The following is a 27724-nucleotide window of genomic DNA, read 5'->3' on the forward strand; positions in this document are numbered from 1 at the left end:
CAGTTTGCTTTCTAAAACTCAGTATACGTTAATGTGGTGACTTTTACACCATATGCCTTTCATAGAATTTTACAGCACATTTAGTAGCCCAAAAGTGCATTCTAAATGTGTTGAATTGAGATGTGATGCCATCTACTAGATATTGGCTTAAATTTAATCAGTTGACACAAAATAGTACATTGTTGCATATTTGAATCCAAAAATAATCACTTAATTTCTAAAATCAGTTCTGAAGTATGTCCTGGAAAGTGAAGGAAATGGAGCAGGTGTTTGTTCTGAAAAAGGGGATAACAATTACGTTTATGGCTTTGACAGGTGGTACCACAGAAACATTACCAGAAATCAGGCAGAGCGTCTGTTGAGACAAGAGGTAAGTCACTGTGCTTATAAATAGTTGGTGAATATTCACAGTTTCTGAGCGAGAAGTACAGATGAAAGAGTTGAATCGACTAAAAAGGTAGATTCTGTTCTTTGTGGTCCTAAAATGCCATTTGAACTTCATTGCTACTGGACACATCCTGGGTAGCTGTAAGTCTGGGTAGTTGTATGTAACCATGTTTGCTGCTCTCTTTCATCGTAGTTTCAGAAGTGATGCTTCTCTTGAAATGAGTTTAGTCTTGACCTACTGAGATTTTGTCACTCACTGCAAAGTGCCTTCTTCCAGGAAACCTGGATTTGGGCTGTCCATATACCTTATGCTTCACAGATCCCAAATCCATACCCTGTCCTCTACTTGGCCTATATTCAGTAAGCACTCAAATGCAGGAAAATTTATGGTACTGCAATTCTTCATTCTTTGAGAACAAAGGGGAGAGCCAGGTGGTCAAAATAGCAAACTCAGATCAAAACTGCTCATTTAGGTCAAGCCAAAACAGAAATGCATGTAGTTTAAATTTCCACCTGTCAGGAAGCATAGATGGGGGTGGAGGCAGAGTCAAAACTAGAAGCTAGGTAAGAGGTATCACATTATGACATACTTCTCTCGGATGTTGAGGAAATCTAGAAATGTGAATGACAAAGAATCAGTTCCATAACTCTGAGCTCTTTCTTTCATCTTGTGATTTTTAATTAACGACAGATAAAAAGTGCAGGCATTTACGGGGTTCTGTATGATGTTTCCATGAAGACCTGCTTCAAGCAAGGAAATAGACATGGTGGGGAGGGAGGAACCAAGGCAGCTCCGGAATGGGGATGGAGGCTGGACAGGCGGACCTGTGCTTGCTGGGAGGTCATTTGAGAGTGCAACAGAGATAGCATCTGCTTTGCCTGTCCACAGCAGGCAATCTGTGCATTGTGGGGCTGGCAGGTCTAACACTGAAGGTCAGGGTGGTCTGGCAGCATCAGAGCATCAGAGGAAGTTGAGAAGAAGTCTGCCTTGAGCAGTCTGCGGGTCCTGTGGCCTACCCTTCTGGACCGTGCTCATTCTGTTTCAGAGATTCTTCATCTGAAATGGAGTTTCATCTCCTTGCCGACACTGAAACTGGAAATGACACAGCCAACCCACACATGCAGGCAACCCTGATACAAACAGGGACTCACATCTGTTCACAACAGCTTGGAGAGAAGTAGCATTACAGCTGCCACACTGGTAGCCCACCCCTCATTTTTTCAGTGTCTCCCACTCCCCAGAGGCAACCTCCATAAGAGAATGGGTCTCCATTTTTTCAGAGCGGATACAACCTATAGTGTTGTTTGAGATGTTTTTAACCGCTGTGCGTAAAGAGCTCATAGGTGCATGTATGTTGACTTGTTATTAAACATTTAAAGAAATCTTCTCTGTAGGTAGATATAGATCACATGCATCATTTCACTAGATTCCATATGAATGAAAACAAATTCAATGTTGAAAAACGTTTAAAGCGTTCCTTACAAACAGTGCTGCAATGGACACTCTTGCAAAGTTATTTGGTCACAGTTTGTTAGAGGTCTAGTGTCAGTGATATTTTTAATGGCTCAAGGAAATTGTTCGCATGCACTATGATTAGGAGGTAGTCCCCTACTCTTGCCAATGGCTGTTTCACATTTTTCCTCTCAATTCATTGGGTGAGGGATTGTATTGGTTTGTCAGTACAGAACTTTCCTAGTTTGTTTTGGTCATTTGGGAATGTCCTGAGCTCATTTTTCTTAACCCACGCAGCCACAATCCCTGCCCCTGTATATTTTGCCTTCATGCATTTCCTTTTCCATTTTTTTTTTTAGTATAATTGCAGGATAAATCCCCCCTGCCCCAGGTACAAATTCTGGGTTACAAAGAGTATCCATTACTAATTTTCATCGCTAATCCATTGCTTTCTGTTGGAGTTGTATCAACTTACCTACCAGCCCCAAACATAAGGGGTTTTGTTTCCCTACAGTACTTGCTAGGAAACACCTGGGTCTCTTCTTCCTGACACCTCATCTCAGTGGGGGCTTCATTGAGTTACTTTCACCCTTGGAATTTGAAGTATTTTTGATATGTTACATTTTACATATTTGTATTTTCTGTGACCAGTCTGTTCATATGCTCTGCATTTTGTTTTTATTTTTTGGCAGGATTTGTAGATTCTGTGTATCTATTTACAAAAGAATTTCCCTGATTCTTGCCTACTTCAATGGCTTTGTTTTGTGCATTTTTATCTTTGATTCATTTATAATTTCTTTTGATTTAAGCAAGGAGATGTGGATTTGAATATGTTTTTTTTTTTCCTGGAAAGTTGCCAAATATCCATCTTTTATTCATTGGATAAAAATTCCATTTTTGTTATAAAAATTCCTGTTTTGGACTGTACCCAGCTTTCTATTTGGTTGCATTGATCAGCCTACCTATTCGTGTACTGCCCTCTTTTAAGTACTGAAACTTTGTTATTGGATCAGCCTTCCTCATTATGCTTCTTTTTCCATAAATAGTGAATATATTTTTTGTCCATATGAACTTGAGAATCCTTTTATCTCATTAAAAACAGACAGACACCTTTCCTGTTGGCTTCATTGATTGTGCAGATTTATCTAGGGAGCATTTCCAGGTACTGCAAATCACCAAGATCTGAGGACTGTTCTACACTCTGTTATGTCAATCATTTATCTAGGAAAATGACTGAAATGAGATTCCCTACCTGAAGCAAAAATAATCTCGGGTGGATTGAAAACCTAGTGAGAAAAATGAACACTTTTGTTAGTAGGATATCCATGGTTGATGGCAATTAATTGTTTATAAATAAAAGCTACTTCAAAATAGCTTTTCGGGAGGATCTTGATTGTACCCAATATAAGGAAATGATAAATGTTTGAAGTGATAGATATGCCAGTTACCCTGAGCTGATGAGTACATGGTGTTACACGTGATGAAATATCACCATGTCTATACATAGGTGTAATTATGTCAATCAAAAAATATCCTGTGTATTTAATAAGATTTTATTATAGACTAGAATAGACTGAATAGAATAGAATAGACTGCCACAGTAAGGTGGTATAGCTTTTGTTTTCATCACCAGGATATAGGTTTGTCTTTCTAAGGCATACACTGGTATAATGCATGAATTATTTTGCAGGCTAAAGAAGGTGCCTTTATTGTCAGAGACTCAAGACATTTGGGATCCTACACAATTTCCGTATTTATAAAAGCCAGAAGGTAAGCAATTGTGATTTTGGTTACTTTAGACATTTCTTCTTCTTTTTAAAAAAGATTTATTTAATGTAAAACTCAGGGGTAGTGAGAGAGAGAAAGGTGTGAGAGAAAATTCTTCCATCTGCTGCCTCGCTCACTAGGTGACAGCAGTGACCAGGAGCCTGACATTCCTTATATGGGTGCAGAGGCCCAGGCACTTGCGCCCTCCTCCACTGCTTTCCCAGGCGTGTTAGCAGGGAGCTGGATCGGAAGTGGAGATAGGACTGAACCAGCATAAATAGGAGACTGTGGATTCACAGGTGGCAACTTTGCCAGCTGCCTCATTGTCTCTCCTGTCTAATTCTGCCTTTGAAAACAAGCATATATTTTAAAAAGAATTATCTCTCTGCATTCTTTTCTTTTCTTTTTTTTTTTTTAATGGAAACAATGTCACACAGAGAGCATGGGAGTGTTAGAGCCTTGCACGGGGAGCTGATTGCTGGCCTAGAAGTTGGAGCGCTGGCCAGTTCACAGGACATCCGTAACATGCTTTGTGTGACAGTGGATAAGCTACTTCATCTCTCCCATGCTCTTTTTCTCCACTGTCAACTGAATGGGTTAGATTGGCCATAGCGTGGGTGCTTTGCTTGGATTCCTTAGGACCCTCATGGAGGTGGACCACGGTGAGGTCTCCCGTCCTCAGAGAGCTCCCTGGGCTTTTCCAAGTGGATGTGCTGCTGTGGGAGCTTGCAGGGATCTAACAGGACTGAGCAGGAAATCTCTGGGAGATCACATGGCTGGCGCAGCACTCTATAAGCAAGGCATGGGGGTTGGGGCATTGGTAACTCAACCTCTTTACACTTTGGGGGTGTAGTTTTGAGGTGCTGATGGGTGCTTCCCTAGGTTCCTAATGGTGTTGGGCCTTAAACCCCCATGGCAAGAACGTACTCACTCCTGCGTCTTAGGTTAGTTTTTCCTCTTGTTTCCATTTCCCAGCCCTCATTTATTTCATCAATAGTTGATATTAAGTAAATACTTCTAAACGTCCATTAAGAGGTGAACTTTTAGGGGATACCATATTGTTGCCTGGATAGGTTTGGCTGAAATTACATTTGGATTTGAGGTCACACACTGAGATAGTGGAGGAGTTTTAATGAGATAGCAAGGCTTGGTCAGCTGGAAGCCATCCATCCATCTCTTCAGTGTGTGGTGGTGGAGATTGGGTTTCAAAGGGAGGGTCAGTGGCTTCAGGAATGCTCTGAATTGCCAAGGGGAACCTGGACTTGCCTACTAAATCACATCTCATTGATTGTAGAAGCACGGTGGAAGCTATGATAAAACATTATCAGATTAAAAGGAATGACTCAGGACGCTGGTATGTGGCCGAGAGACACCTCTTCCAATCCATTCCTGAGTTGATTTGGTACCACCAACACAATGCAGCTGGTGAGTTATGTGTTTTGCGGCCAGGGTGCTGGGGAGCTGGGCCAGCATAGGCAACCACATGCCCTACAGCCCTATGGGAATGAGCTGCTCTGAGAAAGCACGTAGTGCTTAAAACACAGTCTGTTCTCTGAGCAGTGTCCTCCTCATTTATGCTTCTTTACTTTCCCATTCAGGAGGCAGAACTGGGTTGAGTTTTGATTTTTTTCTGCCAGCTCAGAAAAGTGATAGGTGACGGAGAAGTCAGAGACCATCTGGTCATGCTACATTTGTTAGTGACTTACATGGGTCACAGTGTCCTGGAATCTAAAGTAATGGTGCAGCCTTCTCTCTGTTCTGTGCTTCAGGCAGTCACACTAGAAAACTGCCTCACAGTCTTCATCTGTCATTCTTTGCTTGGAGGATGGGAAAAAGCTACCCAAAACGCAACCTTTCACATCTGTAGTTTGGCCTTATATCCACCTGAGGTTCCTTGTCCAGCTGTTGTTCACAAGAATTGCTCTTTGTGCCTACCTGTCCTCTGCAGAACCTTTCAGGATTCTCACAAGTTACACAATAATTGCATCCACACCTCTAGTCTGCTGCCCTCACCTAACCTGAGTCCCTGGGGGAGACTTTCACAGCCCTGGTGACCTCTTGTAACTTTGTAATTGTTGTTTTAACTTCTTGTCATGCAGTACTTTCTTTTAGATTTCTTTCATGCAAAACTGTGTTAATCGAAAAGTCTTCTGGGAAGAGGCTACTGGCTGCACTGTTCTAGTATAAGGCAGAATTCCAAAGGAATTTCTAGCCACTTACAGGAAGAGTCAACATGGATATTCCGGATAGTCACTGGGAGTTTGGAGAGGGAGGGACAAGAGAGGCTGGCTAGAAAGCTCTGCTTAGGAGGTTAGTTCTGTTTTTTCCTTTAGCCCTTCTGTCCCTTCCATCAAAGATAAAATTCAAGACACAGTTGTCATAGGGTGAGGAAAAACGAGTAAGGGGGATCGGAATGTGCTAACAGCAAAAGGCATGAAGGAGATGGTGTCAGGTCAAGCAGGACAGCAGACAAGTCTGCTGGAGTCACAGTTCCGTTTGTGGAAAACAGCAACAACTGCAACTTGTGCTTGTGTGCATACGGAGAAGCTCTGCCAAAGTTTCAGGGCAAATTTTTAAGTGAATAAAATTACAGCAGACCAGACAATGTTAGTATTCATCTCTGTGGATCAAGACTGGGATGAAGCAACACTGTAGAGTGTGACTTTTTTTTTTTATGAGAATGCCCACAGATTATCCTTATTAACATGTTGAATACCATAAAGATAATTCTAAAAATAAAATACTGGGTCAATGAAGCAATAAATTGAAAAAAAGAAGTTGGAATATGGAACCGTGATGACTGTTTTATTAAAAAAAGCGCAAAATAAAGATGGGCCGGAGTGGTTCAACAGGCTAATTCTTTACCTGCAATGTCAGTATCCCAAATGGGCACCAATTCCTGTCCTGACTGCTCCACTTCTGCTCCGATTCCCTGCTGATTGCCTGAGAAAGCCGTAGAGAATGACCCAAAGCCTTGGGACCCTGCACCCACATAGGAGACCTGGAAGAAACTCCTTGTTCCTAGCTTTGGTTTATCTCAGCTCTGGACATTGTGGCCATTTGGATAGCAAGCCAGTGGAAGGAAGAACTCTTTTTATCTCTCCTTCTATCTGTAAATCTGCCTGTCAAATATGAATAAACAAATCTTAAAAAAAGGAAAAGAAAGAAGAAAATAAAATAAGAATGGAGAGTGACAGGAGAGAAGGCAGGAAGGCAGAAAGAACTGATTCATCTATTAAAAAATTAATCTGGGTCAACCGTACTCTGAGCAATTTCATGTATATTTATTCAATCTCCAGTGCAGTGTCCTGCAGTAGGAGCTGTTCTTCTTACAGATGATGAAACGGAGGCACAGCTTGTGGGGTAGTGTGCTCATGCAGCTGGTAGGTCTCTCTGCCGAGATTTAGGCCACAGGAATCCTAGCCTCCCGAACTTCCTGTCTCCTCATGTCTGTGCAGCCATGCTACATCCCTCAGGCCCAGGCTGCTCCCATCATGTGAGGGTATGTTGGAAGATCCAGTTTGAAGATGAGACTGACTGGAAACACTGACCATCCTGCCTCCCTGGCCCTTTGAGCCCATGGTGACCCACTGCCTTCCCCGAACAAGGAGCAATGTCAGGAAGGACAGATTGCATTCTGCCAGAGAGCCATAGACCAGTGAGCCATCGCAACACATCCTGGAGAAAAACCTTGGGCACATAACAATGTTAAAGCTAGAAAAGGAGTGAGTTTGGGCACAGTGATGAAGCTGTGCCTTGGCTGCATGCATCCATGTCAGGGAGCCTGGCTTTGAGTCTCTGCTGTGCTTCTGCTTCTGGTCGGCTGCTAACGAGCATACGGAGAGGCAGGTGATGGCTTCGGGACTTGGGTCCCTACCATCCATGTGAGCCATTGCATTGGGCTCTGGGTTCCTGGCTACAGCTGGTGTTTGGGAGTGAGACAGTGGGCAGAAGATCTCTATTTCTCTGTTTCTGTCGCCCTCTTGGTCCCTCAGCCTTTCGAAAAATAAAACAGAAAAATAGGCATTGAGGTTACCTAGATGCTTCTGTTTTCCTTCAGTACCTAACAATTAATTCTGTAAATTTGGAACCATGATCTGGAACCATAAGTCTGTCAAGATCATAACATAAATGTATGTCCCTGAGATCCTACCCTCCCACCTGTAAGCACTGTCCTGCCCATGACTCACTTGGACAACTTTGAGTGTCTTCACAGCTCTCCTTCCCTCCACCTCTGTGCTAGTGCCAGAGTGATCCATCAGAAAGGCAAATAGGACTGTGCCGTTTCTTGATTGGGGTCCTTTGATGACTCTGGGCCCCCGGCAGGAAGATGGAATGCTCCCCAGCATAGCTTCCGGGGTCCATATGCACCAGAACACTTACTGACATTCAGTTATACTTTTTCATCTCTGCCTTCCTGCCAATTTCTGCTCAAGCCCCTGGCATCACACTTTCTGCCCTGTGGTGTCCTTCCCTGCCTCTGCCTGGAATGTGCTTTTCTAGTTCCCCTCATGGGATGTCTGCACCTGTCAGATGCATGGCTGCTGTCATTCCCTTCCAGAAGCCTTCTTTGGGTCCAGCAGTGTGCTGGGTGCTCTTTCAGTGTCCCAGAACACCTGACACATGTCTGCAGCACCTCGTCTATTCCTTTTCTATCAAAATGGCCTCTGACCAGCAGTTTTCCTTGAGATTGAGCTCTCTGTAGTTAGAGTCCTTGTCTAACCAATTTTTGGATCGGTTGAGATCTTTGGGATTTACTTGGAGGAATGTCCTACACACAGTAGGCACATATGATGTGCTTCTAAGCTTTGCACCTGCTGTTCTTTTTTCCCGGAAGCATCATTCTCTTGGTCCTTGTAGGATGGCCACCTGCCAATCAGCTGCAGCATGACTGTCTTCTCATCAAAAGGCCTGTTTATAAGTGATCATTTGAGAGGTCCTACAAATATTATGTTTAAGAATGTATATTTTAGAATTGTGAAATCTTGGAAATAGCCTTAGACTCAATTATAGTCTCTAATATAGGTCATTGACATGCGTCATGTCAAAAGCTTACACGGATCAGGTGGATTTTTGTAAGATGTGTTGGACATACACATGCTTTCCATCACACCTGCAGAGATTTTTCTGAAGATGTTCACCCAGTTGATAACAGTGTGTAAGGGAAGTCTTCAGTAAATTTATGGAAAATGTGTAGTATAAAAATCCTATGTATGGATTTCATTTTTTTTTTCCTACCAAAGTAAACTTTTCTTTTAATGCTGCTTCTCACATATTGTTGAAATACCCTCATGTCTCTGGGTATTAAGATTTTACAAAAGATGTTTTTGGCCCTCTCTGTTCTTTGAGTCTTTAAATTGAGCCAATATTATTTTACAAATAATGGCTTTCCAATGGGAAAAATGAGCAAAGGCTGACTTGTCACATAAACGCCCAATTATTGAAAGGCGAATACTAGCTTCTAGGACGTGTGTTGGTTCCTCCCACCCTACAAGCTAACTTTGAAATGCTGGTTCTCCTTCTGCCTAGGACTCATGACGCGTCTTCGTTCTCCAGTAGGATTGATGGGCAACAGCTTTCCAGCCACTGCTGGTTTTAGCTACGGTAAGGTGTTCACCCTCGCCGAGGAAAACATCTAATGCAGAGGCACATCTGCCCAGGTCCCCTAAGGGTTCTTACATTTTCAGGCTCTCTGAAAGGTCTGTCTCCAGGTGCATTTCTTTTCCAAGTTTGAAGTCTTCTCTTGTGCTTAAACATCTCACAAGGTACCATTTAAAGTTTGGGGAGACATATTTCAGTTTTATTTCAAATTTCACTATATATCTATATCTGTATCTATATTAGCTCTTTTGATAAATTACAAGTCTTTTTATTTGTATGTTTGGGATGTCGCTTTCTGGTCACAGGGGTGGCTGGGAGAATCTGCTGGAAAGATCTGCTAAAGGTTCATCTTCACTTTCTCTAAAGAAAGTAAGCTTGCACGGTTGCTTCATTTGAACCACTTTCTATGCAAATGTGTTTTTACAAATCTGTGGGGAAAAAAACAGCCTATTTTCTAATTTGGTGACATATTAGTTACTTAAATTGCTCTTTTTAGTGGGACCCAAAATATACTGAAGGAAAAGGATGACTCGATTTTATTGTATGAGCTATGACCAAGATTTAAAACAAAAACTCTCCTTAGGATACATGATTTCATGATGTAGTGGTGTGTAAATTATTCCTTTGTATTAAAAGTTCTATACATAATGAAAAGTTCACCTATTAACAATTTAGTTAAGTTACACATGGTGCTCCTTGATGTCTTAAAATAGACTTAAGCAGGGTTTTTTTTTTTCTTTTTTTTTTTTTATTATTATTTGACTTCATTAATTACATCGTATTATGTGACACAGTTACATAGATACTTGGGTTCTCCCACCCCTGCCCAAACCCTCCCACCATGGTGGATTCCTCCACCTTGTTGCATAACCACAGCTCAAGTTCAGTTGAGATTCCCCCATTGCAAGCATACACCAAACATAGAGTCCAGCATCTTATTGTCCAGTCAAGTTCAACGTCTTCTTAGGTATACCCTCTCTGGTCTGAAGACAGAGCTAGCAGAGTATTATCCCAGCCAATTTTTTTTTTTTTTTTTTTTAAGATTTGTTTATTTTTACCTGAAAGGGAGATCTGTAGTTTATCTATGAGAATCTATGTTATATATTGTTTACCTGTATATCTGTTTTATATTTTGCATGAATGTTTCCTTGTATCAGAAAAACATGATGTTTGTCCTTTAGGGACTGGCTTATTACACTTGCCTGATAAGGGAGGTACCGTGACTATGTTAGTTTTTAAATACTTGGAACCTTTGCTCTGCGTAGCTATCAGCTTGTAGTTGTTTAAACTGTATTTTATAAATATTCCAGCAGATGGCACCCTCATTATAGAAAAAAGGAGATGCTTATCAGTTAAGATTTGATTCTTTTGAGTTTCCAAGAGGGTTATTTTAAAAACTATTCTTTTCCCCTGATTTGCTTCTTAAAAGTGAGTAATCTATGGGAACAAATTTCACTTCAAATTTCTCTGAGTATGTGTTAGAATTCTAACCTTGAACATGTTTTCAGATGAATCAATCACTTTTCCCTAAGGAAAGGTAGCACTAAGGCAGAAAAACCTTTAGGGTTAGAAGGAGAATAGAAGGAATCCACATCAAGAGAAGGGAGTATCATGGGTTTGCTCGCTAGGACAAAAGCAGATTGGGGATATATCATATATATTTTTGGCTCCAGGCCTACCCAGAGTTTTGGTAGATTTAGTTGAGGGCCCCATCACGGATGTCTATGAAAAGAGAGCATGTTCTGTTATTCATAATTGGTTGGTTGTTTTCCTCCATGTAAGGAAAGTTTGTGTTTTAAAACTTGAATTCTGAATTACACAATTAAGCTACAACCTGAGTATTCAAAATAGGACAAATCCTCTCCAACTATTTACACTTGTTTAACTCCTATGTTAAATGAGGGTATCCAAGTCCTAAGTTTCCTTTTTCCAGCTCTAAAAATTTTAACATTCTTTTCTTAATTATCACGTGCATATTTTGCTTTTCCAGAAAAGTGGGAGATAGATCCATCTGAATTGGCATTTGTCAAGAAGATCGGAAGTGGTCAGTTTGGGGTGGTCTATTTAGGGGAATGGCGTGCGCATTTCCAGGTGGCCATCAAGGCCATCAACGAAGGCTCCATGTCAGAGGACGATTTCATTGAAGAGGCGAAAGTCATGATGTGAGTATAAGCAACACCCAGGTGTGCTTCCTGGGGCATCCTGGTGGCATGGGAAAACCATGGGTGCACAGCCAGCCACACCTGGATTAGTATCATAACTGCCCCAGCCGGTTAGCTCATCCAGGCTGGCCATTGGGCTTCTGTGTGGCCTGGGCAAGGTGTTTCACACTGCCAAGGCTCACTTTCCTCCCCGTAGAAACAGGGCTGTCAGCACCTGCTTCACTGGGTCAGTGTGTGTGTTTAGTGAGATATCTACAAACATGACAAGGGAATAATAGGTGTCTCATATGGACTCTTGATTTTTTTCCCTTTACCCAGTTGCAAAGTGTTGGTTTTGTCCAGGTGGTGATCACCAGTGTCTTGCTCATTATTTGAAAGTGTTGTTCCCCGTAACCATAAGTTCATGTTTTTTGAAGAAGTGGCTTCTTGCAGATCCCTGCCCTCCTCTGTTAATTTTTCTGCGATCGTATTTTGACTCTAGACTCATAGCTGTTTTTTATGACTATGATATAGGTTCAAGCAGGACAAGTTAATAATTTGGCATAATTGAAATAATCATTCTTTTTTTGAGATTTATTTTAAAAAATATTTGTAAGGCAGAATTACAGAGAGAGGAGAGTCACACAGGAGATAATCCTCCATCTGTTGGCCTATTCCCCCCACAGGGTCACCACAGCTGGGGCCTGACCGGGTCAAAGACAGGTGCCTGGAGCTTCCTCCAGGTCCCCCACATGGATGCAGGGGCCCAAACACTTGTGCCATATTCTGCTGCTTTCCCAGAAGCATTAGCAGGGTGCTAGATCAAAAGTGGAGCAGCCAGGACTATAACTGGCACATATGGGATGCTGGCACAGTAGGGAGAGGCTTAGGCAGCTATGCCACAGTGTGGACTCCCATATCAACATTCTTTAAATACTTAGTCAAGATTTACTTAGAGGAAAAACAATGTGGTAAAGAAGGCAAACTTCAGGTGGCATTCCTTAGATTCTGCTCCATTGTCTGGGGCAATTGAGTTCTGGCCACCCTTGCAGATCCTACTTAGATAAAAACAAAGCAAACTGAATGACAAAATAGATAACAGACACAATCAACCAGACTCACTTTTCAAGACAGGGCAATGATGACTCTTGGCATTCTCAACCCATATCCAAGTGTCCAATCGAAACAGTCTTTCTATCCACATCCAATAGAGAAAATCCTGTGGTGAGTGATGCCAAATGTTGTTGTCCAGTGACATCAGCTTCCTAACGATGTGTTTGCATCCTCAGATACCCCAGGCATCCATCTGTCTGGACCTGGTTCCCTAGATTATTGCATCTGATCATGACTTTCCTTTGTCTAAAGGACAACAATAGTATTCCTGCATATTGGGTAAAATCCAGCATAGGAAGATAATAATGAGGGCTGATGCAGCGGCTTAGCAGGCTAATCTTCCACCTGTGGCACCAGCATCCGCCTGGGTCAAATCCTGGCTGCTCCAGTTCCAATTCAGATCCCTGCTAATGGCCTGGGAAGGCAAAAATGGTTAAAGATATGAATGCATGAACCCCTGTGGGAGACCTGGAAGAAGTTCCTGGCCCCTAGCTTTGGACTGGCCCAGCTCTGCCCGTTGTGGCTACTTGTAGCGAACCAGTGAATGGGAGCACACACTCTCTGTGTAGCTCTGACTTTCAAGCGAAACAAACACATCTTTTTAAAAAAGTGATCAGGAGACATGTGAGTAGTGAGACTTAAAGGCATGCCATAATCCCTGTAAATAGGAAATAGAGATGTCTAATGACACGATAAAGGATCTTTGCATGGTTCAAGCCTGATTGGGTGTTTGGAATGAGGGTCTCTGGGTTCGTCTGAGGGTGATGGAAGATGGAACAAGAAATAGGAACAGTCTTGGTGATTTAGGGAGGCAGCAGTGAGGCCAACTGTTTATTTATATACTTAAAAGTAAATTATTGGAAAGAGATTTACAGAGAGGAGGAGAAACAAAGAGAAAATTCTTCCATCTGCTAGTTTATGCCCCAAGTGGTTACAATGACCAGAACTGAGCTGATCCAAAGCCAGGAGTCAGGAGTATCCTCTGGGTGTTGCATGTGGGTGCAGGGTCCCAAGGCTTTGGGCTGTCTTTGACTGCTTTCCCAGTCCTCAAGCAGGAAGCTAGAAGGGAAGTGGAGCAGCTGGGACGTGAACTAGCACCCTTATGGGATTTGGGCATGTGCAAAGCAAGGATTTAGCCACCAGGCTATCTTGTTACACCTCCCCCTTTATCTCATATCTATATATCTATATATCTATATATATATAGATATATATATACTTCACATAAGTAAATAAGTAAATAAGTCACTTATGTGAAGTAGAGAGAGAGAGAGAGAGCACTTCTGTCTGTTGATTCTCTCTCCAAAAGGCTGCAGTTTTCCAGAGTAGGAGAGGGAATATATGCCAGAGCTGAGCATCATCACCACAACCGTTAGAATGATTGCCATCCTTTGTGGTTTTCCAATGTGGAGGAAAACTTCAAGACTTTACTGTGCTGTTGGGGACTTGGCTGCAGGCTGCAGCATTAGCCGGGGCCATGCGCTCGTTGGGCTTCAGAGAACCTGCTGAAAGAACAGGAAACCCATCTATTTCTCTTAGATGACTTCCGTTCATGAAATCCCATTAAACTTTCAAGCCTTTTCTCTATTTTTACTTTGCCTTATACTTTTCATTGTATGTATACAGCTACAATTCTGTTTACTACCCAGTGAGGAGTGAGGAGGCCATGTTCTATTAGGTCCGCATCACACATGGACGAGTGGAGGCTCAAGTGTTAAAGTAAGTTGCTTCATGTCATGCAACCAGGGGGCGCTAAAACAACGAGTTGAACTCAGCTCCTACGGATTGAGGTGTGGGGTCGTTTGCTGAAATCATTACAGCACTGCCCTGCCTTTACTGAAGCCTTCTTTCAGTTGTTGAGTGAGGGGGTTGTGTTTTTTGGATGCAGCTTATTCGTAGGTGTGAACTGTATGATGACATGAGAACTAATAATACTAAAAACCATGTACAGTACATTGAATTTCTCTAAGAATTTTTCCTGCACATCTTCTTTTATTTTGCTTTATTATTTCTACATCATCATATCTTTACAGTTGCATATTTTAGTTTTTGAAATACAAATCTTTAGTATTTTATATTGTATTATGAAGAATTGAATAGAGAGAAAACTAAAAATGCCCCTGTGTTTCTCACCTCCCCTTCGCTACATGTTTATCTCTGGAAGGAAGCGAATAAGTTAATAAGCATCCTAGTTGGACTTATAGCCTTATTATCCAAATAAAAGAATTTTTAGAATTTAAGCTTGATTGTAATACTTAAAATGCTTTTAGCAATATTTTAATAGCAAATGAAATCTTACTCAAAATACCTTTAAGAATCAAAACATTTAGAAAATAGAGACAAGGAGAAAATTTACCCATTTCTTCTCCTAAAACCACCACTTACTTTTCTATAAGATTTTTGACTCTTCCATATAAACTTGACTTTGAAAAAAATGAAATTCAAGAAGGTAAATGAACAGTTTTGAAACGTGTGGTTGGTAGGAAGAGAAGGAGGACTTCGGAATGAGAGGAAAGGACAATTCTAGGAAGCCCTTTTACCAGGCCTGGCCCCTGGGTAGTGCTGAGTAGCTTAGTACTGCTGCGGAGTTGAGAACTTAGCAGGGAGTGTCAGAATTCCCAATGTGCAGTGGATGGGAAAGATAGATCCTGGCTGTAAGTGCCTATATTAAATTATCATAAATGCAAAGTGCATTGTAAATCCTTGCAGCATACCCACAAGTACGTTCTTGGATTAGAAATAGTTGATTTTCCACAGCAAGGGAGAGAAAACATTTGCAAACTATGTATCTGTTAAAGGATTAATATTCAGGGTACAAAAAGAGCTCAAGGCACTCAACAGCAAAACCAGTAGTCCAGTTGAGAAAAGACATTTTTCTAAAGAAGAAATACAAGCAACCAACACACACTTGAAAAAAATGCTCGGGATCACTAGCTGTCAGGGAAGCACAGTGAAGTGTCACCTCGCTCCAGGTAGGATGGTCATTATCCAAATATCAGAAAATGGCAAATGGTGAATACACTGTTGGTGGGAGCGCAGATGGCTAGAAGCATAATGGAAAACAATATCGTTACTCCTCAGAGAACCTGAAGTGAATCTACCATATGAACCCACTGGTCGACTCTTGGGAATATATCTAAAGAAAGTAAAATCAGCATATGAAAAAAAGGATGTAACTAGAAGTCATTATGCTAATAATGATAAGCCAGTTGTGGAAAGAACATCCTGTTTCCTCTTATTTTGTAAAAGTTAAAATAGAGTATCAAAATCTTGTGGATAAAATGTTATTTGCTATATAGTTATAAATATTACTTCATTGAATTATAACATGTGTAATACAATAAACCCTTTTCCCCATGTTATGATCATTATCATGAAACCTAGATTTCGTGATATTGATATTCCTGTTTTCAAGAAACAATAGAATCTGTGTAAAATATCTCCAAGATGAATAGCAGAATGTTAAAAATTGTTAAATCGTAAAAGATCATAAAAAAGAATCTCTCTTAAAGATTTCATAGCATTGCATATAGCTTTCTTAAAACGAGACATAGTACCAATCTTTCCGTTTTCTTATTTATTCAACAACTACTGCTGGCTGCTTATGGGCCCGGCAGTGGTCTAAGTCCAGGGAACATGGTCACTCATGAGACAGGTAAGGCTTCTGCTTCAAAGTAGCTTACTTAATTGCATGTTGTAGTGAGCAACACAACAGCAAAGCGGGGCAAGGGGAGGACACAGGGGTAGGATGAGGGCTCAATAGATGGGGCATTCGGCAATGACTGGAAGTATCTGCTCTGGCATGTGTTGTGTATGTCCCCCAGGCTTCCCTGTGTGGTAGAACTGTTGGTAATCCACAGAGGTTGAGAGAGTGAATGACAAGTTACTGCAGTCATCCAGGGAAAAAGCCATGGCAGGTACAAGATGGAGAGTCCCCTCAGGGTACGCACTGGGGATAAAGTGATCAAGACTTGCGGACAAGTTGCATGTGGCAGGTAGGATGGGCAGAAACTAGGGAGCAGAGATGACGGCTAGGTTTTGGTGTGCACTGCTAGATGAAGCTTTGCCCATAAACTGAAATGAGGGAGAAGTAAGTTGTGGAGTCAGGGTGTGGGTCAAGAATTCTGCTTCCAGTATGTTGAATACCTACAAGCTGTCAGGCAAGTACAGCTGTATTTGGAGATGAGGAGAAAGGTAGAGGTTCAGACCATTAAATTGAGAAATCACCAGACATGGTAACAAAGACCTTGAAACTTGATGTAATTACCTAGGGGAAGAGAATACATAGAAAAAGGGAAGAGAAGAATTTGGCAAAGGGTCAGAAAGCATGTGAATGACAAGCTTAAAGATACGGGTATGACATATTTGCCCATTAATGAATCATATTATATACTTCCTTAAAACTGAGACTTTATGTGTGTTAAGAGAATCTAAAGTTTTTATTGTGAAGAAGAGCATAATTTATCCCTTTGTATTTTCTATGTCCATGGGAAATATTTGTCACTTTTTTGATACACTGAATCACACACAGAGGAATTATTTGCTTCCACCCCGCCATGTCTAATCGGAGTTTGCCTTATTTCTGATAGATTTTTGCCAGTGGTCATGCTAAACAAATGGAGAACAATATCTAAATCTCAAATGTCTCCATGAGGGGATCAGACTGGCGGATATTCCATTTCAAGACTTGCTTGTCTGCCGTTACTTTGCACATGTTTTCTCAAAGTTCACCTTATGAATGTGAAAGACAAATCAGAAAAAAAATGTTTCTCTACTTCATTAATTGGTGTGTTCTTGCAAATTGATTTTATGATAATATATTAACAATCACTCATATATTATGGTTATAAATAATCTTCCTGGAGCTTTGATATGATTTTAACTTTGTGAGCTTTGTGAGTGAAAAGTAACTTTTCAAGGTGGCTTTGACTAATCCAGAATGAACTCATTGTATATCTTAAAATTACAAATATTAATTTGAATATCGCTCTCCACAACTACTAATTGACAAATGAGGTCCCAGCAGAAGCATACAGTTTTGAATTCTTGATGCCTAAAAAGTTCTGGATGTGTTTTAGCAGGTACTCTTCAGGGACTTGCATGTTTGTGTGTGTGTGTTGTGTGTGTGTGTGTGAGAGTGTGTGAATGCCAAATGTACACTAAGGTTTCATGCTGGTAAATGTTTTTAAATCTCTTGACTTTATCTAAAGTTTTTCTTTTAATTGGCTGTATTCATTAGCATTTAACTTTTAAGTTCGAGGTGCACCAGTCACCTTTCCCTCCTGATTGTCCCTCCAGAATTTGTTTGAGCAGGTGCAGTTAGGAAGGCTGGGATTCAAGGAAGATAAAAGCTGTGCAATCTGGGCAAGGAGGAGCCCTAAGCAATAAGGAAGCCAAAGACCTGCAGAAAGAAAAGGAGCGAAGTAGAGGCTGCCAAGCAGAATACTGCCCCTATAATCAGACGCTGTGTCTCTAATGACACTGGAAGTACTGGTTAAACTCTTGACCCTGCTTTCTCAGGGCATAACATGGAAAGAAAACTGCTCTGTTTTTTTCTCTGGGTTGATTTGATCTTATCTTGATAATGAAGCTTATCTAGACATGGCAAATATTACCAGTCATGTTGAAATGCATAAACAGTTCTGCTCACTGGCTTGTGTTTTTCTCCAACAGGAAATTGTCCCATTCAAGGTTGGTTCAGCTCTACGGGGTGTGTACACAGCAGAGGCCCCTTTACATTGTGACTGAGTTTATGGAACATGGCTGCCTGCTAAACTATCTCAGGGAGAGAAAAGGAAAACTTAGAAAGGAAATGCTGCTGAGTGTATGCCAGGATATTTGTGAAGGGATGGAATATCTGGAGAAAAACTGCTATATTCACAGGGACCTAGTAAGTATGGTACAAACTTCTTATTACAATTCTATATAGAGTACACATATTCAAAAGGTTGTAAAATCACTTTCAGTACTTTAAAGAATGCATTTTGGTTTATTTTTAAAATATTTTTGTATTCATGCAATTTATTGTGAAATGTAGCTATTTTTTTAAATACCTGTTAGTGCTAGAATCAAGGAAAGTTTTACTTGTAATATTCCTTGAAGTAATTCATTAACCAACTGACTGGAACAGGTTTTATTTACTTTTCTATCTCTCCTCCTGTTCTTCTCTTCCCATCACCTGTGTTCCCTTCCACCAGAACTCATACATGTGCTGTGCCCGGCATAAGCCACTTTTCTAGGCACTGGAAGTCAACAGTGAAGGTCAAGTAGCTAGGACTGAAGCTGCCCGTAGGCGAGGACAACTCGACTGTGCTGGTACCCAAAAGTCTAACTGGCTTTGTGTAGAGGACTAGTGACGCCAAACCATTCTATTTGGTAATGCCTGAAACACCTCCATTTGAAAGAATTGTTGTCGGCAATGCCCGCGCCGCCACATACCCCAAGCTGAGTGGAGGGACTAGGGTTACAAAAAAAGACAACACACAGTGGGTCATTCTTGTAAAGAGAATGCCATTTATTCGAAGTTGGCCTGCCTCTTTTATAGTCTGCCTAGTTCCTTCCAGTATTTTCCCGAAGCTCAAGCAACTCCTAAGCTCCCCTGAGAGCATCTTAAAGGGGATGAAGGGAAGAGGGAACTTGCTGTCAAGCCAGGGGCTAAATGTATCAGGCCAAGATTGCCCATCCTGTTATCCCTAGAAAAACAAGCTAAGCTGTGGAGTTAACCCTTGGGAGACCCAGCCGCGCAAATTGTGTCATTCTAATTGTGTTTTTCTTCACTGCCTCCCTATCTTGCTTCCTCCCAAGGGACACTTTCTGTCCATTCCAGGTGTCTTCATGATACTCATATCTTTTCTTCTGTGCTCTATGTCTCTTCTCTAGATCTAAAAGTGAGAATTTGAGAATTTTCCACATGTCCATCTCAGACCCACAGAGTGACCAGGTCCTGTCAGCTGACAATGAGTCTTTTGTCTGTCAGGGATCTTCCTGATTATTTGCCTTAGAGGTTGTTGCTGGTACTTCCTGGTAACTTCCTCACTGGCTCCTCTGGCTTACCATTTCACATTCCTGGATTTTGTTAGTAATAATAACGAAGCCTCATAATTGAACTGAGAAATTCTATCAAAAGTTTCACCGATATAAGGCACAAGGCCTAATATATATATAGTATATATATACTAAGTTGCCAAAAATGGATGGTTTAGGCATCAGATAGATTGTCTAAGCATTATACTGAACCATGTGTAGTTCACTGGAGTAATTTTAGGAAATGCAGGATGATCACTATAAATAGGCACATTCAACAAAATGTGTATCATAAAACATTTCTTAATTTTTATTACCAGAGAGCATAAAGATTAGAAATGATTAAGCCTTATTTGTTAGGTAAATTAGGCTTTTTTCTTTACTTATTAAGATAACTAAACATACACAATTTTTAATGTCAAGATGTAAAGTTGTCCCTTAGAGTAAACCAGTTTTATCAAGAATATTTCTTCAGAGGAAGTAAACATTCTAAAAAGTACAAGTGTTAAATTTTTTTCTAAGTTTTAAAAATCACTTTAAAAATTCATTCAAATGAATGTGAGAACGGGGTGTTGGGTCCTATGTAGTGTTGATTGGTACCACCCTGAAAGGAACTTGACTGTTCACACAGAGAAGCAATGTGGCTCCCAAATAAACTAGGAAAAGGAGAATAGAAATTCTTGAAGGGAAAAAAATTGCATTCAAACTTGGAGTTTTTTTTGTTTTTTTTTTTTTCTGTAGGCGGCAAGAAATTGTTTGGTCAGTTCTACATGTGTAGTCAAAATTTCGGACTTTGGAATGACAAGGTACACAATATCTGAGTTTTTCTTCTGTTTACCTGTAGCAGGGGACCTCTCATTTGTTTACTCACAGACTGAACGTGCAGTAGTTTGGCTCATTCCACTAATGCAGGTGTTAGTGTGGTTGCTTGGCCTGCTGACCACCTTGAGTTTTAGGACACACAGTAATTTTAGCTGCAGGGTGTAAGTTCACTGTGAACTGTTTCGCATGTGTTCTCTCAGGTCATTATGAATACTGATAAAACCATGATACATTTTTAGATTTAAAAATATCATTTCTTGGTTTATTTATATGTGTGAAGTTAAGGGAAATTTTTGTCTAATAAATGTGTCCTTTTGAAAGCGAAAGGAATAATTTGGTGTTCTCAGCTATGATTTTTGTGCCATTATCAAATAGTTTATTTTTATCCTTTTTAATAATCCAGTACAGTTTACATTTGGGGTACCCATTTCTTGGTGGTATTAACAGTTGAGGCCTACAAAGTCCAGGGTTTCTCCCTGACCTTTTGTGGATTGCATGGGGCTGCAGTACTGGGAAGGAGGTGGCTGGGCTGGTCCTCATTATCCACCCACACACTAACATTACCCACAGCCACCATCCCAGGGCCAGCCATCCACATGGGCAACCATGGCTCCAACTTAAATTTCTGTTTGCAAGTTTCTCTAAGAACTGACAGATTAGAAAATCTGCTCCTGTTGGTTCCGTTTGCCTAGACACAGTCACAACCTTTCTTTTCTGGAATCTTCCTGCCTTTCCTATAGCTCTACCTGAGAGACGGAGAGAGGGCACAGGTCTGGCCAGCATGTGAATCCCACTCACCTAGCATGAGGGTAGGGGCTTCTCCACCTGCCACGTGGCCTGCACAACCCTTCGAGTCTAAGAAATGGGACCAGCTCAGCCGTGCACTGATGGCTAATGCTCCTTCTCATTTTCCTTCTCCTTTCTCTTCTTCCCAGCTCAAGGCATCATTTTCTAGGTGGATGGTAGATGTGGTGATGGTGGTGGCAAGACTGTAATCTTTTTTAAAAAGATGTATTTATTTTTGTTGGAAAGTCAGATACACTGAGAGATGAGGAGAGGCAGAAGATCTTCAATCTGATAATTTCACTCCCCAAGTGGCCATAATGGCCAGTGCTGAGCTGATCTGAAGCCAGGAACCAGGAACTTCTGGGTCTCCCACATGGGTGCAGGGTTCCAGGGCTTTGTGCCGTCCTTGACTGCTTTCCCAGGCCACTAAAAGGGAGCTGGATGGGAAGTGGGGTTGCTGGGACATGAATCAACGCCCATATGGGATCCTGATATGTGCAAGGTGAGGACTTGAGCCTTTAGGCTACCGCGCCGGGCCCAAGACTGCAATCTTAACCATGATTTATTTTTCCCAAATATTTTGTTAAGGACTCTGTCCTTCTTCTCTGAAGAGCCTAGACTTTAGAAAGTCCAAGTCTAATGAAAATGGCTTACCTCCCCCTTTTTTCCTATTGTTTGTTCTTTACCTGAGTAGTAGGAAAGCTAACTCAATTAGGTGATTAAAAGTGGAGTGATACAGAGTATATGAAGATAAAGTGAGAGTAAAGGAGCAGCATTCATAAATAGTTGAAAAATACTGTGTTGCATACTCAACAGACAGAAAATCCATCATGATCTCTGTAGATTCCTGCACTTGGCTATCCTTCCATCCAATTCTGGAAAGATAGAGAGGTGTTTGCTTTGTTTTTTTGAGCAGATGGGAGTTGTTCTTCATTTCTTTCCCTATAGATCCGTTCTAATCTATTAGAGATTTTTCTTATCAGAGGATTATTTCATATAGTTTTGTTTGCCACATTCTATGTGTGTGTTATAAAAATATTTAAATAAAAGTACAAAAGTTATCCAACTTTGAATTTATTCTTTTCCTCGATCACAATAGCGATCCTTTTAGTGTTTCTCTTTTATTTCCTTCTTCTTACCTGGGTTGGTAGAACAGTCAACACACTTGTTTGCAGAGAAAGAATGCCTCATAACTGACAACAATGGACCATGGTTTGCACTAAAGGATTGTGATGAGTTTCTGAGGGCCAAGGAAAATAAATACAACTGAGACTCATTCGGGGAAAGGAAATGCTATTCAGGCACTGTGCTACTAAGAGGAGGAACGCAGAAGCTTTCTGAGCCAAAACACCTTATTTCTTGCTAACTCAGAGTTCATGGAGGGAATTAGAAAGTACGTAGAACTCAGAGGCAGTAAGCAAAATCTGCTTTGAATCCCATGACTGCAGGTATGTTTTGGATGATGAATATATCAGTTCTTCTGGAGCCAAGTTCCCAATCAAGTGGTCTCCACCTGAAGTTTTCCATTTCAACAAGTATAGCAGTAAATCTGATGTCTGGTCATTTGGTGAGTCTATTTGATGAACTTTGGCTTAACAAACAAAATGAGGTTTCATTTTTTAAAAAACTGATTTCTAATACTGTGTATCATTTTTTTAAAAATAATCTGACAGCTCTGCTTCTTTCTTTCCTGTACTAACCACCTTCATATTTCTCTTGGTAAGTGGTGTCACTAACCTATGGCACTCCTGCCGTTTGAATCTTTCCTTCCCCCATTAAGCACTTGCTGTAAAACCAAAGAGTACACTGACCTAGAAAACTCAGCCAACTCGTCTATACTACATAGGCTTGAAGGGAAAAAAATGACCTTACAGTGTCATTGAATTTTGGGTGTAACTAATAACCTTCTTTGTGCAACTGCTCCACGGCTTGACGATTTTTCGACTATCCAGTTAACAACTGGAACTTTAAAAACCTGATCATCATAACCTCATTTGACTTCACAACCTTCAAACTTTGTGGTCTTTAGACTAGATCTCTCTTGGGACCTGTCTATTGGATGACATCATTGAGAGTGAGAGACACTGTAGACTCCTGTGCAGTGTAATATATTTTTTGGGTTGACTTTCAAAAAGGCAAAAATATGTCAATGTGTCTGTTCTCCTTCATCCAGAATTTCCTGGATGGCTTTGGGTCAGAGACACAGCTGAGCCCTTGATTGTCCACAGTAAGGTGAACACTGATAGCATTAGCTTTCCACTGACTTTGACAGTGGTCTCAACAGATGACATTTTAAAAGGCAGTGAAGTTGTGAACTACATCTCAGAGAGCAATGGATAGCACTATTAGCACCTCATTAATTAGCTGTAGAGCTATTAGAATTCCTTGAGTTTTAGCTGACCACTGTCTTTCTAACACACTGAACTGGCTTTGTTCTTACAAAATCCTCTGACCCTAGCATAGGCTTGGCTTCTAATAAGTACTTAATTAATATTTATGGACTGTAAATGAATATTGGTTTTAAACTGGAAGTTCTTTAAGGAATTTTACTGATCAGTCAACCATTATTGCTCATTAGTTATCACTTAATTGGTAACTCTCGACACTAGCAGGAAGCAGAGGGTCACACAAATGTGTCACTTTGTAGGAAAAGGCAGAAAAGAGTCATTGACTTTCATACATGGTACATAGTAATGCAAAGACTGTCAGCAGTTCCTCCCATTGGGTGATAGTCAACACCAATGGGGAAAAAAAGCCATTGTTTTTAGATGTGTTGTTTTCAACATATAGCCCTCGGCAACCAAGGTGCATACACTGTTTCCTCAATAGAACTGGTCTCATTCTAGATGTTTGGAACTAAAATGCTGGAGGAGGAAAACAATGCCTTGTAGTTGGGAGGTTTTTCCAGTTCCAAGTAGCTATTTCACTCTGTTGCTGCATATTTCATTCACAGGAGTTTTAATGTGGGAAGTTTTCACTGAAGGAAAGATGCCTTTTGAAAATAGAACAAATTTGCAAGTTGTGGAAGCCATCTCTAAAGGCTTCAGGCTGTATCGTCCTCACTTGGCACCAATGTCCGTATATGAAGTCATGTACAGCTGCTGGCATGAGGTACGTATCCCCTGCTCTCCCATTAGAGGCTGTCAGCCCAGCAGCTGAGGGCAGACCTGACCATCAAACCATTACCCTAGGATCCTGCTACACAGAAAAGGGCCATCTAGTTTGTGATAATGATGTTGAGAGCCAGAGGTACCATATCTACCCCAAATCCATTTAGTTTTTAGCATTGGCCTTTCATCTAGGGGATTCAGTGCATTTTCCAGGTCTTCTGTGTCTGAGATTCGTTCTTGCAGCAACTCTTGATGCCGTTAGTGCCTTGGTAATTATATATCTTATTACCTCTCAGAACTGGTCAGTGAACACTAGAGGTAGAATCAGGTTTGATACATTTCCCCATTGAAAAAAGGAGGATGCTTTTATTTACTTTACTTCCACTTGGCTTGCTTTCTTGAGCCTAAGAATCATCTCTCTTGGTGGCACCCAACACCTTGATACAGATGAAACTGGAATGGGAATGAAGGCAGAAAGTGTTCCGTGAACTTTTGTTCAGGAAATCATCTCTTCTGAGTCTAGGTGTTCTTTGTTGAAATGCCAGCTTTAAAAATAAGGCCAGAGCCGTTTGTGCCCCTCCTCTGAATTCACTGTGCACGATACAGCTCACAACCCACCCACTCTTCCTGTTAGACTTCCCTCTGACCAGACAACACCTTTCTTCCCAGCTGATAGTTTCAGCCCAGAAAAATCATAGCTTGGTCAGGAATTTCCTCTTGACTGGGAAAAAAAAATCACTTGCTTCTCAATCTCCAAGCCCTGGAAAATTAAATATTTAAAGAATGTCATGTTTGCTCACATTTCAGAGAAGTATTAAACTTATAAAAACCCTTTGTTATAAAAACATTTTACATATGACCTGTTCCACAAAGAATCTTGAAAAATACGGGAAAGTGCAAAGGAAAGTGTAGCAGTCAGTCGCCTTAAGAACTCCTTGGTAATAACAAGTAGGTAACTCAGGGATGTATCTTATGTATGAAAAAATACACATGTCCATGTGCATGTGATAGAAGACTGAAATTCTGTGTGTCTGTGGAGAAGAGACAAAAGAAGCAGAAGGGGCAGATAGGATGCTACTGGGAGACCAAGTAAATAATCTCAAATTGCAAGCAAGACATTGATTAAAGCAATATCTCAGTTAGTTGATTTATTTATTTGCAAAAGTTCATTTGCCTATGACTTTGGTCCAAGTGCTCACTTTAGAACTTTTGGATTCAAATGTGATATTATTACTGTTACTAAGTACTGCCCATGAATTCTACCTGCAAACTCAACCTCCTTGAAAAAAAAGCCACAATGTTTGCTGGCAGTCTTAAGAAGCTGAGCCTCCCAGCGTGCCCTCGTCATCATCAGCTCTGTCTTTGGTAGTGCTGTCCTCTGTCTACAAGCTGCAGAGGGTGGTGTCTCCTCTACTCCCAACTCTGTGTGAGCATGTGGCTAACATGAGTAGTTCTATTTCTCAGGTATTTCAAAGAGCCAACAGTGGCATCTCTTGTTCTTCATGAAGTTAGAGCCAACCTCATTCCCCAAGGTGATGATCTCTGACTTCCTGCCTGGGGGATTTTGCTGACTGAACCTTAAGATGAGAACAATCTGCATCAAACAATCAACAAAGTCCCCATGGAAGATATTTCATCTGTTTTCTGAATGGAATCCTCCTTTCTAGAAGGGATCAGGTGTAGCAAATAGCCATAGCTGAGTTTGGGAGCCTTACCTCAGTTTTCCCTCCCAGCAACACCTTAATTCCTTTCAAGTCAAGTCAGCCAAATGGATCTGCAGGGTAGTGCTGTCCAGGTCATTCATTTGGGCGGCAGTGGCTTGAGCCTTTGTCAGTCACAGCTTCCAAGGGTGTGTGCATCAACAGGAAGCTAGAGCTGGGAAGCAACACCAGGCACTCCCATGTGTGACAGGGATGTCCTCACTGGCATCTTAACTGGTATTCTGGCTGCTAGGCCAAAAGCTCACTTGCTCTCTCTCCACAGTATCTCTCTCTTGCCTTGTAGAGGTTCAAACTGGATCTAGGCTCCCACCAACAAGTTCCACAACTGGTGTCTGAATGATCTTAAACTGAGCTGACTCCTTCCATTTCCCTTTCCCAGAAACCTGAAGGCCGCCCTACATTCACTGAGCTGCTACAGGTCCTCACAGAGATGGCAGAAACCTGGTGACCTGCGAGGGAGTGTCAACCTATATGGCCACATGACAAGATTGTCACAAGATGAAATCCAAAGTGGGGTCACGACTGATGGTGAATGTCTTCCTTCGTCATTGCTGACTCTTGGAACCAGGCCAAAGATCACAGGCTTTGGAAGCCTTAAATTTAGGAATATTCTGGCAGTAGTTTTTCTCCATGTATAAGAGAGGTTTCCGAGCTGTGTTTTTCCTGTGGGATCTTTCCCATCCCATGTGTGAAGAAGGGAGAAAACCTTCATAGTAGGTGCCCTTCATGTCATAGCCAAGAACCGTAGAGGGTGGATGGCAGTGTGTTACTTCACAAGGGGTCTCTTTCCCGAGGAGGAGTGACATGCATGACTTTGGTGGCCCTTGCAGAGAAGATGAAAATAAATTCTGCCAACTCATGGAATGAGGCCTTTGCTGAGTTTGATGATTTTAAGCCATGTAGATCCACATGGGAAACACAAGCAACCCCATGAATGTGGGCATTCTGGGTATGTCTCATAATCTTCCCATATGTTATTTACCAAACACTTTCTGCACCTATATGATTGCTTTGGAGACACTTGTATTCCGGTTTTAAGCTCGGTTACAGGAGATAATCAAATTCCTCCTTTGAACAAATCCTGGTGACATTTCCATTGCCAGGTGAGAGCCATTGCCAGGAAACTCAGAACTTGATTTCACAGTGGATGTTTCATACTTTGTGCCTGTGCCATTGGACAGCTCCAGAGAGTCTCATAGTAAGTGCCTTCTGTGCTTTTCTTATTGTTTCCAAAAGAGGAAGTACAAACAGGATACCCACATTTGACATCAAACTCCATCTTTTCTGAAGTCCAGGATTTTGAATTCAAGATGAGATAACCAACAACCATAGTCAAATCTTGGTTTCTCCTGTACTGTTTATGACAATGCCAGAAACTGTTTGACTTCATTCTAAGTGCTTCTGAATAGTGTAGGGAGAAGTTCTCAAGAAATCTCACAACAGGAGCCCACTTTTGGGTGCTGTCTCACCCTGCCATGGGTCAGGGGTCCATTCTTTCTCATTGTCACTAAAGACAAAGCAGCTGATTGTCAACAGTTGTAACTTTTATTTTGAAAACATTATTTTCGTTTTATTTGGAATATATTCATGCACACACACAGAGAGATCTCTTCTATTTTCTGGTTCACTTCCAAATGCCTGCAATAGCTGGGCCTGTGCTGAGCCATAGTCAGGAACAAGGAGCACCATCTGGATCTTCCATGTGGATGGCAGGGACCCGAGGGCTTGGGCCATCACCTGCTACCACTCAGGGTACACCCTAGCAGGAAACTGAACTCAGAAGGTTAACACTGGAATCAA

The 27724-nt window shown here is 41.3% G+C and overlaps 1 protein-coding gene across 2 annotated transcripts in view; it reads left to right on the top strand.

Moving 5' to 3' along the window:
* TXK (TXK tyrosine kinase) overlaps positions 1-26791 on the top strand; it is a 55999-nt gene extending 29208 nt beyond the window's left edge. The window contains exons 5-14 of one of the 2 annotated variants that reach the window (XM_004579117.2): positions 316-370; positions 3531-3610; positions 4902-5032; positions 9137-9211; positions 11199-11370; positions 18136-18352; positions 20227-20291; positions 22542-22660; positions 24047-24204; positions 26304-26791. In XM_004579117.2, coding sequence (XP_004579174.2) covers positions 316-370; positions 3531-3610; positions 4902-5032; positions 9137-9211; positions 11199-11370; positions 18136-18352; positions 20227-20291; positions 22542-22660; positions 24047-24204; positions 26304-26372 — 1141 coding nt within the window. In that variant the 3' untranslated portion in view covers positions 26373-26791. Of the gene's footprint in view, positions 1-315; positions 371-3530; positions 3611-4901; positions 5033-9136; positions 9212-11198; positions 11371-18135; positions 18353-20226; positions 20292-22541; positions 22661-24046; positions 24482-26303 lie in introns of those variants that run through there. The other variant, XM_058670138.1, reaches the window with a different exon arrangement.
* Positions 26792-27724: the final 933 nt, after the last annotated feature.

This window comes from Ochotona princeps, chromosome 11 (genome assembly GCF_030435755.1).
Source record: "Ochotona princeps isolate mOchPri1 chromosome 11, mOchPri1.hap1, whole genome shotgun sequence".
Taxonomy (NCBI): Eukaryota; Metazoa; Chordata; class Mammalia; order Lagomorpha; family Ochotonidae; genus Ochotona; species Ochotona princeps.